Source organism: Malaclemys terrapin, chromosome 16, assembly GCF_027887155.1.
Source record: "Malaclemys terrapin pileata isolate rMalTer1 chromosome 16, rMalTer1.hap1, whole genome shotgun sequence".
NCBI classification, from domain to species: domain Eukaryota; kingdom Metazoa; phylum Chordata; order Testudines; family Emydidae; genus Malaclemys; species Malaclemys terrapin.
The window spans coordinates 19,908,372-19,921,679 of record NC_071520.1 but is presented as its reverse complement, the minus strand read 5'-3'; the positions used below and the strand labels follow the sequence as shown (position 1 = coordinate 19,921,679).

At 39.3% G+C, this 13,308-nt stretch overlaps 1 protein-coding gene across 8 annotated transcripts in view; it reads left to right on the top strand.

Moving 5' to 3' along the window:
- Positions 1-13,308, top strand: part of EP400 (E1A binding protein p400) — a 65,905-nt gene that overhangs the window by 35,067 nt on the left and 17,530 nt on the right. For 6 of the 8 annotated variants that reach the window (XM_054006675.1, XM_054006674.1, XM_054006676.1 and 3 more), the window contains 14 exons: positions 2,205-2,299; positions 3,160-3,458; positions 5,079-5,281; positions 5,377-5,546; positions 5,761-5,957; positions 7,462-7,573; positions 8,182-8,325; positions 9,282-9,440; positions 9,718-9,801; positions 10,483-10,614; positions 10,720-10,764; positions 10,855-11,008; positions 12,087-12,328; positions 12,942-13,115. In XM_054006675.1, the coding sequence (XP_053862650.1) occupies positions 2,205-2,299; positions 3,160-3,458; positions 5,079-5,281; positions 5,377-5,546; positions 5,761-5,957; positions 7,462-7,573; positions 8,182-8,325; positions 9,282-9,440; positions 9,718-9,801; positions 10,483-10,614; positions 10,720-10,764; positions 10,855-11,008; positions 12,087-12,328; positions 12,942-13,115 (2,210 nt within the window). The remainder of the gene's footprint in view (positions 1-2,204; positions 2,300-3,159; positions 3,459-5,078; positions 5,282-5,376; positions 5,547-5,760; positions 5,958-7,461; positions 7,574-8,181; positions 8,326-9,281; positions 9,441-9,717; positions 9,802-10,482; positions 10,615-10,719; positions 10,765-10,854; positions 11,009-12,086; positions 12,329-12,941; positions 13,116-13,308) is intronic. The other 2 variants (XM_054006672.1, XM_054006671.1) reach the window with 2 other exon arrangements.

Here is a 13,308-nt window from a genome sequence, read left to right as displayed (position 1 = left end):
CCCCTGACAGCTCCCCCCCAGAACTCCCAGCCCCCTACCCCCCGCTCCTTGTCCCCTGACTGCCCCCTCCTGGGACCCCTGCTCCTAACTGCCCTCCAGAACCCCACCCCCTACCTAAGACTCCCTGTTCCTTGTCCCCTAACTGCCCCCTCCTAAGACCCCCCCCAACTGCCCCCCAGGACCCTACCCCCTACCTGTACCCTGACTGCCCAAAACTTTCTCCACTCCCCTCCAAAAGCCCCCACCCGTTTCTTGACTGCCCCATCCAGAACCTCCCTGTCCCTTCTCCTGCCCCCCCTTACCCTGCTGCTCAGAACAGGGTGTTGGGCTCTGTGCCAGCCGGACACATGGCTGAGCTCCCCAGCACAACACAAAACCCGGTCCCTGGCCCTGCACAGGGCTGCCGGAGCGGGCTGCAGGAGGAGGAGCTGCCGGCCGGCTCAGAATGCAGGGAGGGGGGGGTGGGAGGAGGAAGCTGCTCCGGAGTCCAGCCCGGGACTTTCCTGCAGCCCTCCCAGCCGCTCGCTCTGCTCTGCCAGGGGAGGGGGAAATCCCGGACATTGTGAGTGCTTTACAAATTCCCCCCCGGACGCTATTTTTAGCACACAAAAGGAGGACATGTCCGGGTAAATCCGGACGAATGGTAACCCTAATGTAGTTTTATTTACATTACTGTTATTGTGTAATATTCTAGTAGCTGGTTTAGCTGTTTTGGGAAAGAACTTGCAAATAACTGCATTCATACACGTGCTGTGAGATGATTCAAAGGTGTTATACAAAAAGATGTATTAGGTGTATTTTTAATTATATAAATGTTGTGTTTCATTGTATGAATACTGAATTGATATATTTTTGGAAAGAAGAGCTAAATTACTATGAGATCCCTAAGATTATGACAGCATCATTTTATCTGGCAGGACACTCTTTCTTTTGTTTTTTTAAAAATTGGATAGTTATCGAATTGTCAGACTAATACAATAATGTTGCAAATGGCATACACACAAGATCATGAAGGCACCAGGTCTTTGCATAAGCAAAGCAAAACCCAGGCAATGGCATTGCTCAGAAATGTTGATTGTACACCTGCTTAGTCAAATTCAGAAAGACGAAAACACCCTCACGACTTTTTAACACTTTTAGTGTTCCTTTACAGGACAACAATTTTTTGTGATTCAAAATATGCAGGGAAAGGGAAGGAACACAGACAAATAATTACATGAATATTGGCAATATATTAACATGTTTGTAACAACATGCTTCATGTAGAGCCAAATTATTATGGCAAAGGTACTTGTTGTGACCTTAGGCTCGCCATCACATTTAAACATCTCTCTGCTGCTTAAATCCTGCAAAAGCAATACACTGCAGATACTAGATGGTAAATGTATAAAAAGAATTGCCTAAATATAAAATCCTAACAGTAATACTGGCTCTTCCATGTTGCTCTTACCTGAACAAATAAATACACGGGGAAAAAATACAGAAAAGACTTACCAAAACTATCTTTAAAACAATAAGATGGTGGCGAATACTTGACAATCCTATAAGGTGAGACTCAAAACTAGGTTTTTTAAACACAATAGAATAATTTGATATACCACACTTTTAGTCACATGCACTAGTAAGAGAAGATAAATCCAAGTAATGGAGCTGAGGACAAAAATTAAGGTTATTCAGTACAAGCCAAGTCCAGCTGACTGTAAATCAATTTCTCCTCCTCCTCTGTATTATCTTGTAAACTTAACAACTTTTCCCTTCAGATCTGTCCTGTAGACCAATGAGACCTTCTCGCCAAAGAAAAAGCAAGCTAAATGAGCAAAGCGATAAACAAAAAGCAAAGCCTTTTTTCCCCCCAAAGAGAACTTTAAATAGACAAAGCTCTTGCAGTATGTATACTGAAGTAGAAGCATAAACAGATTAATTTCTGACAGAAATGAGAGTAACCAGGATATGCAACTTTTCACCTCTGTCACGGGTCCTAATCCAACTTGGCTTGCTAGTATTTGATGGCTGTTCGGTGGTCCTTTTGTTCTGCGTTGGGGGCTTTGTTTTTTAAGCAGTTGGTATGAACATCTGTCAGCTGTTTGAATCCTGACAAGATTGGTACATTGTTGGAATATTATATTGCCTTAAAGACTGAGAGGTTCTATACATTATAGATACATATCTGCAGATATACATATAAACACTTGGTTTATCTTTAGTTTGTATTCCAGGTAGAACTGCAGTTACTAACTTAACATCAGGTGACACAGGACCAACATTAAAACCTGCACCTACCCATGGTGGACAATCACAGGTACTTGCAATTATTTTGCAGTGTAAACAAAACTTCTCAGAATTAATATTTTATCAATTCCAAGAATATGGGAATAAAATTTACAAACTAAATAAATACAGCTGGAATATATAGCAGTTTTGATTTATAGGGTAGGCAAAACAATTTCTTTCAGTGTTTCAGATTTGGTTTAAACTTTTGAATTTAAAACAGGCTAGGAATTATTAATTAAAACGTATTTTGTTACGTAAAACTCCACAGCAGTGAATGGATTGCTTGTGTGTATTGGCAGAGAGGATATTACATAGTAAATAGATCATAAGTATGTGATAATGCACAGCAAGACACAATTTCCTCCAGTTGCGGAAACAGTTATGAGAACCATCAAATTCCCTGTATGTTCTTAACATGGAGGAAGTTTAGAAATAGATGAATTTTTTAAAATTCATTTTAGAAAAACCCATAAAAATATGGGGAGACAGCAAACTTTTACGCAACTTTTGGAGAAGCCTTCCATAGGATGAATCTGAGGAAATTCATACGTTTCTTGGAATGTTCCAGATAAATTAACAAAATATTTTTTTATGAAACATTAAAGAAACTTTAAATTAACCAAAGCAAGGACATTCAAAGTTATGATGGAAGTGAGCCTTTTAACTAGAGATGAATTTAATTGTGCTCTTCAAATTGTACATTAAATTTTAATCCTCTAGAAGTTGGACCCAAGTAGCTGTACCAATTTGGCAAGTGAATGATACAAAACATCATTTATCTCTACTATGTTGTTTTAATGTTTACAGCTTTGTTCTAAAGTAACTCATGCTCTTGTCATCCTCATTATAAGCAGCACATTTTTTTTTTGTCACTTTTTGTTGGCAAAGGAATCATTTGAAGAAAAGAACAGGCTTCTGAAGGAGCGCCTTGACAGAATATTTTCTGGCAATGAGCGCCGTTGTTCCAGAGCTCCAGTGTATGGCAGAGACTTGTTGGGAATTTGCTCTTTGATTGGTGAAAGAAAGGTCCCGCAACACTGTTCCACTGGGGACAATAAATGGAGGTGGGCTGGCTTTGTGAACTGTTACCTTTCCTTGAGTGCCTCTGAAGGCCCAAGTGATCCACTGCACAACCTGATCCTGACATCAGATCAGCAGCAGGAATCCCTAACGGATGTTGTTAATAGGTAATTTGTGAATTTCATAATTATGGATTTCTACTAAGATTACTAATTTCTAAGCGTTCTTTTCAAACATCTGTAAAACTGCCTTTTCCTGTTCATAGCTTGTTTATTTTAGGCCATTTAGCATTGCAATAGCAGATGTGCGTTACAGTAACCACTACATTTTTCTTAATGGCTGAGTTTAGAATCTTTTGTTGTTTATAATTGTCACTGTCTCCTATACGTCTGAGTGTCTTCTGTGTTTCAATTAAGGTATGAGAAGAATTTCTCAACATATAAGCTTTCAGATTGCTCTCTAGAGCAAAATGAGTGCAGTTTTCCTCAAAACCCACAGTGCAAAGGAATTTGTTAGAGAGAGAATTTCAGACTTCTTTGGAATTGCTTACAGTAGGGTTTGTACAGGTGGTGCTGTTTCTTAGCAATGTCTGAGCTGCCATTCTTTGGCACAATGGAGGATTGATTTATGCATGGACTGTCAAGTCTCTTCTTTGGAGAGCAATTGACCCATTGCCACTGCCAGGAAAAATGCTAGTTTCAATCTCCTGTGCGTGGAATAAACATCTGTTTTTTCTCTTACGGAAATTCATTCAACTGCCGCTACTCATCCATAGGGCCCTACCAAATTCATGGGCATGAAAAACGCGTCACGAACTATGAAATCTGGTCTCTCCTCCTGTGAAATTTGGCCTTTTGTGTGCTTTTATCATATATGCTACAGATTTCACAGAGCAGACCAGCGTTTCTCAAATTGGGGGTCCTGACCCAAAAGGGAGTTACGGGGGGGGGGGTCGCAAGATTACTTTAGGGGAGTCGCCGTATTACCATCCTTACTTCTGCACTGCTGCCTGCAGAGCTGGGCGGCCGGAAAGTGGTGGCTGCTGACTGAGTGCCCAGCTCTGCAGGCAGCAGTGCAGAAGTCAGGGTGGCAATACCGTACCAGGCCATCCTGACTTCTGCACTGCTGCTGGTGGCGGCGGTGCCTTCAGAGGTGGGCTCCTGCCCAGCAGCCGCTGCTCTCCGGGTACCCAGCTCTGTAGGCAGCGCCACTGCCAGCAGCAGCGCAGAAGGGTAGCAGTACCGCAGCCCCTCCCGACAAAAATCTTGCCACCCCCTCCCCCAAGCTCCTTTTTGGGTCAGGATCCCTACAATTACACCACCATGAAATTTCAGATTTAAATAGCTGAAATTATGAAATTTACTATTTTAAAAATCCCATGACTGTGAAATTGACCAAAATGGACCGTGAATTTGGTAGGGCCCTACTCATGAAATATTGAGTAGAAATTAATATTTAGATTTGCAGACCCTGATCCTGCAAACAGTCTGTGTACTCATGGGAGTTCTCACTCTACAGGCTCAAGGCTTTAATCCTTTATTGTTTTACTGCAAAATATTATTTTGTAGCCATTATCCAGATTGGTCCACAAAAACTAATTCAAACATTTTACTCTTCGAGACACCTATAATATTTAGTAAGACACACAAAGAATTGCGAGGCCATCTAGGTAATGGTGTAAGAATGGGATTACCCTGGGACGCTGAAAGATGATTGCTAGAATTGATCACTTAAAAGTGCCGTTTCTTTGCCTCCTGCCTATTGAAATAGTTCTGCTGCATTTTCAGGACTCGCTGTGTGTTACCAGCTGCAGTTGCTGCTCCCCCATGTTTGTATGTAGCAAAACCTCCCCCTTCATATAGTCATAAGATGAAAGTCTTCAAGCACAATCTTAAGGAGAAGGCAACTCCATATTTACATCAGCTGCACCAGATTACAACTCCACGCTTACTACAGTTCCCTGACCTCCGACTGGTGCAGTATGATTCAGGTAAAGGAGAACCTGTATTACACAGATCTGCTTCCTCTGGCAGAGGTTGAATGCTGTGTATAAAGTCTTTATAATCTCTTCTCCCTAAAACATAGGAAAGTTGGAAGCTCTTGCTGTCTTGCTTCAGAAGCTGAAAGCCGAGGGACGCCGTGTGCTGATTTTGTCACAGATGATTCTAATGTTAGATATACTGGAGCTGTTCTTGAACTTCCATTTTCTCACATTTGTCAGAATTGATGAATATGCTAACCATGAACAACGTCAGGTAAGGTCACTTTATCTGTTAACCACAGATATAGTTGTGATATACTTCTAAATTTTAATTTTGAGCATTGATACATGAAGAGGAAACCTGCTTTGTCATTTCAAAATGAATGAGAAATCTAGATTTGGTTCACTTTTCATTCCATCAGAGTGAGTGTAATCTTATTTCAGTATTGGTTTATGGTTCTACTTACCAATTTTTCCCCCTGGTCTAGGAACTGATGAAAAGTTTCAACAGAGACAAGCGCATTTTCTGTGCCATCCTTTCCTCTCACAGTCGTTCCACAGGTGTCAACCTTGTGGAGGCAGACACTGTCGTATTCTATGACAATGATTTAAACCCAGTGATGGATGCAAAGGCTCAGGAATGGTGCGACAGAATTGGGAGATGCAAAGACATCCACATATACAGGTGACTGTTAGACAGAGCAGCCTTTTCTATAGCATGCTCTAATTTAAAATTAAAACTTAGAAGCAATGTTTCCCATTTTATGTGATTTAAAATTCAGATGGAAAAAAAGCTTAATTTTTCAGCTAATTAAGGAAGTCAACCAAAATACTAACTAATATATTTGTTTGGTGTCTTGTAACTGTGTTGGTCCCAGGATATGAGAGAGACAAGATATGTGAGGTAATATCTTTTATTGGACCAATTTTTGTTGGTGGAAGGTGGAAGCTTTTGAGCTTCATAGAGCTCTTCTTCAGTTCTGGGGAAGGTAACCATTGTGTCTGAGCTCAATACATATAGGGACAGATTGTTAAGCATAAGAGGTTCACACATGATGTAGAAGACCACTTAAAATGAAGTGCCAGCATTTCTGTGAAGCTCAAAAGTTTGTCCCTTCCACCAACAGAGGTTGGTCCAATTAAAGATATTACTTCACTTACCTTTCTCTCTAATTAACAATATAGTCTGTCTTAAAAACAATAGATTTTTTGAAACATTTATACTGAAGTCTTCTGTCTTTTAATTTTTCTAGATGAATTACTATCCTTTGTATGTTAATTTGATCACTAATAGAAAGTTTTATAATGGATGTGTTTGGGTTCCCCTCAGGGAAAATGTTACAGTAAGATAGGACTGAGGGCAAAAAATCATGAATAACAATTGATCACAATGTAACAACGCTCAGGGTAGAAACTCCTAGTATAGATTCTTTCTCTAATGTTTATTCTTAAATTATGTTTCACAAATGCTGTTGTTTTTTGTTATTTCTAAATAATGACAGTTTTATTAATGATAGCCCACCCTTTGTGATAAATCTAAGACAAAGTAAACATGATGTCAAGGGCTTGTCTAGGTCTAGACCAGGATAAAAGGTGTGTCCTTAAACTGTTTCAGAGTAGCAGCCGTGTTAGTCTGTATTCGCAAAAAGAACAGGAGTACTTGTGGCACTTTAGAGACTGTGTTAGCTAGTATGTTTTTACTAGCATGTTTTGCAACTACACCTCTACCTCGATATAATGCTGTCCTCAGGAGCCAAAAAATCTTACTGCGTTATAGGTGAAACCGCATTATATTGAACTTGCTTTCATCCGCCAGAGTGCGCAGCCCCCCACACCCCCGGAGCGCTGCTTTACCACGTTATATCAGAATTTGTGTTATATTGGGTCGCGTTATATCAGGGTAGAGGTGTATAGTGTATTTTTAACGTGTGTTAGCTGGCAGGGGGTGTCTAGGCTTCACCTCAACCAGCTTATGTGTAAAATACAACTTGCCTTGTCTACACTAGAGTTTTAAAATATGTTATTTAAAATGTGCTAGCTAACACTGTTTAAGAATACACATTTTATCCTCCACTAGACAAAGCCCTACAAGTTCAACTTTATTGTTCATGATGGTGGCTAAAATTCTTCTTTGATTTCTGGAAACCATTGTGAGAATGGTATAACAAATTCTCTGTCATTTTTTCTAGGCTTGTAAGTGGTAATTCTGTGGAAGAGAAGCTTCTGAAAAATGGCACTAAGGATTTGATTCGAGAAGTAGCTGCTCAGGGAAATGACTATTCCATGGCCTTTTTAACACAGGTACTTTTATATTAAGATTTTTTCATTTTTTTTTCCCCAAAGAGATTTCTCGTAATTGATATGACATATGGATCATAAAGCCAAAGGTTTAGTAGAAATTTATTTAGATTGGTATTTGAGTTAAGCAATCAGTAAGTCTAATCTATGTCTAGTTAATACACTGTTCTTAGGATATATTTAGGCCACCTAGTGGCCTGATAATATACTACTGTGCTCAAGAGCTGGGTTTGATTTCAGCCTGGTCTCTTACCCATTGATATAATTCTGTGGAGCTTGAAAGGATAGATGTGGCAATATATAGCTTTGAAAATGAGGATATAAAGTGCAGGCATGGGAAATGTGAACTGTGGACCCTTCAGAACTCCCTTACAGTACCCTTAGTATACAAAGTACACTTATCCTTCTCTACCCTCCTCTGGCAAAAGTGTACTGAAGAGAAAGGAAAATCTTTCCAGAAATATTTTTAGAAAAGTTAAAGGTTTCTCTTTTAACTAAGATCCTACTTATTAGCTCCATTTGCCCCCAAGTTAACTCTGAGTAACATCAGAAATTGAAATAATCTTGAAGAACTTAATGTACTTTTTTTTCCCCCCTGCCCTTCTACCAAGCAAACTATCCAGGAGCTGTTTGAGGTTCATTCTCCTATGGAGGATTCTGGTTTTAGAGTGAAAGCAGAGGAATTTGTGGTACTTTCTCAGGAGCCCTCTCCAGCAGAAACAATCTCACCCAAGGTTGCAAGACCTTTTATAGAGGTAATTGCATAACAAATTTGTCTTAATGGGCATCAGAGGATGAAAGGAGAAAGTACAACAGCATGAGTTGAGTCTGAAATGTCTGCCTTAACTTTTTGAATTCTAACTTTTCAATTCCATTGTTTAGCTTTTTTGTATAAAATTTTCTTCTGTTTTAGCAAAGTTTATAAAACATATATAGCTGAGTATTCCCTTGGAGCTGTTTGGTCTCTTTGCTGAATACATACGTAAATATTTATTGTAAAAATTTGCATCATGCGTATGGCCTTTTTTTTTAAACATATTCAGAAGGTAATCAGTGGGATTTCCCTACCTGACCTGTGTGCATGATGTGCATTAACACTAATGGGAGATGAACGCATGCACGGAGAGCAGAAATACCAAAGTACTCCTTTTAATAGCTCTCTGCAAAAGTAATTCTTAATTCTACCTCTACCTTTTTATAGTAGTGTGGCTTTTTATTTAACCAATTTCTTCAAGGTACTAGAGCAATTGGCCTATACAATAAATGACTTGCTTGTTGTCCTCTGAGTTTGAAACCAACTGGTATCTTGAATTATAGGAATAAGAGAGCCTGTTTATTAATGGTTGAAAGTAATTTTTGGAAATATTTAATTTTTTTAATGCCATTATAGTGTGTGGTGTAGGGAGGGCAAGTTTAATGGCAAAGTAGACAGGATGTATATTTGTATAGTTTTCATTCTAAATAATTGATATTGGGTGTGGGTGGGGCTGTGCCACTATGACAGTACTTAACACTTTTATTGTGAAAGCATGTACTTGTGTAAATTTGTGGCTTTATTTACAATCTTCAGGTTGCTCGAAAGCTGATTGAAGTTCGTGAAAATCTTTCCATCGACTTCAGTGGGCTTTGTGTCAACCCTTTGAAGCGTATTTTTGTAAAGGTATATTGTATCTTTTAAAACCTCTTTTTTTTTTTTTTTTTTTACTTAAAGGCTCTCAACAGCATTGAACAAGAAGATGAAGAGCCAAACAAACATGTACAAGAAGCAGGAGCAGAATCGAGCATAGAACCTTTAATTTCAGAACTGTATGAGCCGAAGTACAATGAAGAGCCCTCGCAGTTGCAGGAGTTAGTTGCTGTTGTGGATCAGGTACCTTGACTTTCCATACACATTTTCTTAAAACAATTGGGAATGTTTAGTTCAAAAACTTCAACTTTCTGCACTCTGACCTTAGAGCAGCTTTGCTTTCTAAGAGCCTGATACTGCTCCTGTTGAAATCAGTGGCAAAACTCCAACTGACTTCCATGGGGCATTACACCTTAAACAAAGGAGGTTTATTTTAAATGACAGCTTTGGTAAACCTCTGTTTGCATTGTAACTTTGTTATCCTCAGCAATAACTGTCTTCTCCTAATGTATTCCCTTAGCTTACTCCAATTGAGAAGTATGCTTTGAATTATTTGGAACTCTTCCATGTTTCCATTGATGAGAGTAAACCAAGAATAAGTGAGGTAAGATATCAATGAATACACATTCTCGTAAACTTCTGCGGTTCATACCAGCAGAGAGACATCTTCAGTATGAGTGAAAAACCCTCTGAAGTTTCTGTTATGAGCCTTGGCACCATAGTATCTAAGCACCTCACAGACATTATTGAATTTTTCCTCCCAAGACCCCTTAGAGGTAGGCAAGTATTATTCTCATTTTACAAATGAGAAACTAAGGCAGGGACATTCACATGGCCATGGTCCTGCAAACACTCATGTATGTGCATCACTTGAAACACAGGCATAGTCCCATTGACTGCAAAGGGATTGCTTATTTGAATAATGTTGAGCACATGCATAAATTGTAAGACTGGGGCACAACTGTCTTGCTCAAGGTCACATGGGATGTCTGACAGAGCCAAGTAATGAACCCCAGATCTGAGCTTATTTATTTGCAGGCTAACCCAAATGATCCTTTTAAACGTCATTGGGGAGCAGAAAACCCCTTATTAAAATTTCATTAAAGAAATTTTGTTAAAAAAAAATGCAGGTTATAATGTTTAAAAAGTGCTCTACCTGAAAATTAGAAATTTCAAAAGAATTTGCCCATTTCCCAAAATGCAAGTTGACATTGTCCCTGTAAAGATTTTAGTCCATCGGATAGTACTGTATAGAGTTTTATAAATGGACTGAGTTGTCACTTAGGTGGAATTGAAAGCTTCAAAAAAAGCATGGGAATTTTATCACATGAAGGAACTGAAAGAAAAGGAGGAAAAAATGCTTTGGGAAGAAGAGGAGGAACTACTTACCTACACTCGGGAGGATGCATACAACAAGGTAATGACTTAGAGATTGTTGTGTCACTTAATAGCTATTTATTCTTGGTGTTATGCAGTCCTGTCACTGGCATTGTTTGAACTGTTGTCTCTCTTTGCTTTATAGGAATATGTCTACGAAGGCCCAGACGGACAAACAGAAATAATGCCTGTAAGTTATTTAGGCTTTAATCTCTTTGAAGAGAAGAAATCTGTAGTTAGTTAACAAATCATAATGACCTGTATACTGTGTTTTGTGCAGCTTTGGACTCCCCCTACCCCACCTCAGGATGACAATGACATCTACATCGATTCTGTTATGTGTCTGATGTATGATACCAACCCAATTCCAGAGTCTAAGTTGCCCCCAGTGTACGTCAGGAAGGAACGTAAGCGACACAAAACGGATCCATCTGGTAAATGTTTGGTTCAAAAAAGTTCTGAGGCTTATCAACAGAAGGCAAAATTAAATTTTACATAGTGTCTTCCAACAGCTTGCCCACATAATCGGTCTTCAAAAAAATCAAAGGGTCTGATCATGCAGTTTTTACGGGCAGGTTTGAAGTACCTGAAAGTTTTGTCTGTTTAATAGCTGCAGAATCAATTTCAAAACAGGATAGTCGTGAACTATATAACTTGCCTGTAACAGTGTCTCTTGCCACTCATACATTGGGGCTTATTGTTTATTTTAAGATTCCTTTTTACTTTGTCTGTCTTCCTTTTTACTGTAAACAATTACAATGTCTCATTTCTAAACCTGTTCTTTTAATATAGTAATTAGGTCAAAGTTAATTTGCAATATGTTTAGCTGTTTGTAACGTGAACAATTACAAAACCCACTGGCCGTATTAGATTTAGTTAAACCAGTGATACTCAGACAGGCTTGCAAGCCGCAAGTGTCTCTTTAATGTGTCTCCTGCAGCTTTTGCATCACATGATATTAAAACGCTGTGTGATTTAATTATTAACCGGTCAGAATGCTTTTAGTATGTTGTTAATGAATTAAGTTATCAACTTGCAATAAGTTATTAACTTATTTGCTGTGACAATAAATATAATATACACCGCTACCTCGATATAACGCTGTCCTTGGGAGCCAAAAAATCTTACCACATTATAGTTGAAACCGAGTTATATCGAACTTGCTTTGATCCACCAGAGTGCGCAGCCCCACCCACCTGGAGCACTGCTTTACTGCGTTATATCCGAATTCGTGTTATATCGGGGTAGAGATGTAGTACCATAGTAAATAAAACAATGAATTCACACTACTATGGCTCTTTTGGGTAATGTTGATCACGGATTTGGCTCCTGAACCACTGAGGTTTGAGTATCACTGAGTTAAACAATACTTTTTAATAGGTAGCCTTTGGTTTAACCTACAGCCATTTGTTTTACTCACAGCCAGATAGTTACTACTGATCTGTCTGCGTTGCTTGCCTTAACAAAATGCCCTCTTTTACTATCTCACTGAAGATGGCATCACTTTTCTAGCTGCAGGTAGAAAGAAGAAGCAGCGCCATGGAGAGGCTGTTATTCCTCCTCGATCACTTTTTGACCGAGCCACCCCAGGGATGTTGAAAATGCGACGAGAGGGCAAAGAACAGAAGAAGAACATACTGTTGAAACAACAAACACAATTTGCAAAGCCTTTGCCAACTCTTGTCAAACCAGCCGCTGAGGCTGGACAGGACAATCCTGAGTGGTTGATTAGTGAAGACTGGGCACTACTACAGGTAAGATGAACCCTCTGCTTTCCAGTCTCATTATTTTGCTATAAAGTAGTTACTAACTTCGGACATGGCTATTTTCTGACTTTATCCCTGCAATGTTATTTCTAGTTTCTAGGGGCTAGACTGGCACTTTCTGAGTGAGGGGCAGCATGTAGCTGTGCTGCTACAGGTACAGATCAGGGACCAAAACTGTGACTGACTGTCACAGTTCTGTGCCTGTTTTCCCTTTGCTCCACAAAGGAAGTAAGCTGCACCAGCCCTTTTCCTAGCCCATCTTCCCGTACATGCCAGATCAGTTGTGCTGGCTAAGGGCTTAGAGAATGCAGCCGAAATTCTGTACATCTGTGTGGGAGGGAGAAGCTTCCATCAGATGCTTCATGTTATAACCAATATTGTGACAAGCTTGTACAGGGGGGTAAGAGCACCTTATACTCGATTATTCCTCTGCATAGGAGTGCAAGCTGGTTCTCTAAAAGGTTCCTTTGGGGTTAGCCCGAGAATAAGATTTCTTTATGATTAAATTAATGGCCTGACAACACACACAGAAAACATTTAGTTTAGAAGTTTGTAGTAATTTTATTTGTCACCCTGAATTTTGCACCTTTTGATTTTCCAGGCGGTGAAGCAATTACTGGAACTTCCTTTAAACCTTGCTGTCATGTCACCGGCGCACACAGCCAATTGGGATCTTGTTAGTGACGTTGTTAACTCATGTAGCCGAGTCTATCGCTCACCGAAACAATGCCGAAACCGATATGAAAATGTCATTATTCCAAGAGAAGAAGGAAAAGTGAGTTTGTTGAGTGGTGCATCCTTTTGAATTTCAATTTGTAGTGTTCTTTTTCTGAACTCTGTAAACACATTTTTCTTAAATATTTCAACAGTATAACTGAATAATTTTTAAAAGTATGTAAGAGTATCCTTGTTAGGATTTTCACTTATTTTGTGATTTACTTTGAAAAGAAAAAGCACCTGAACAAAAT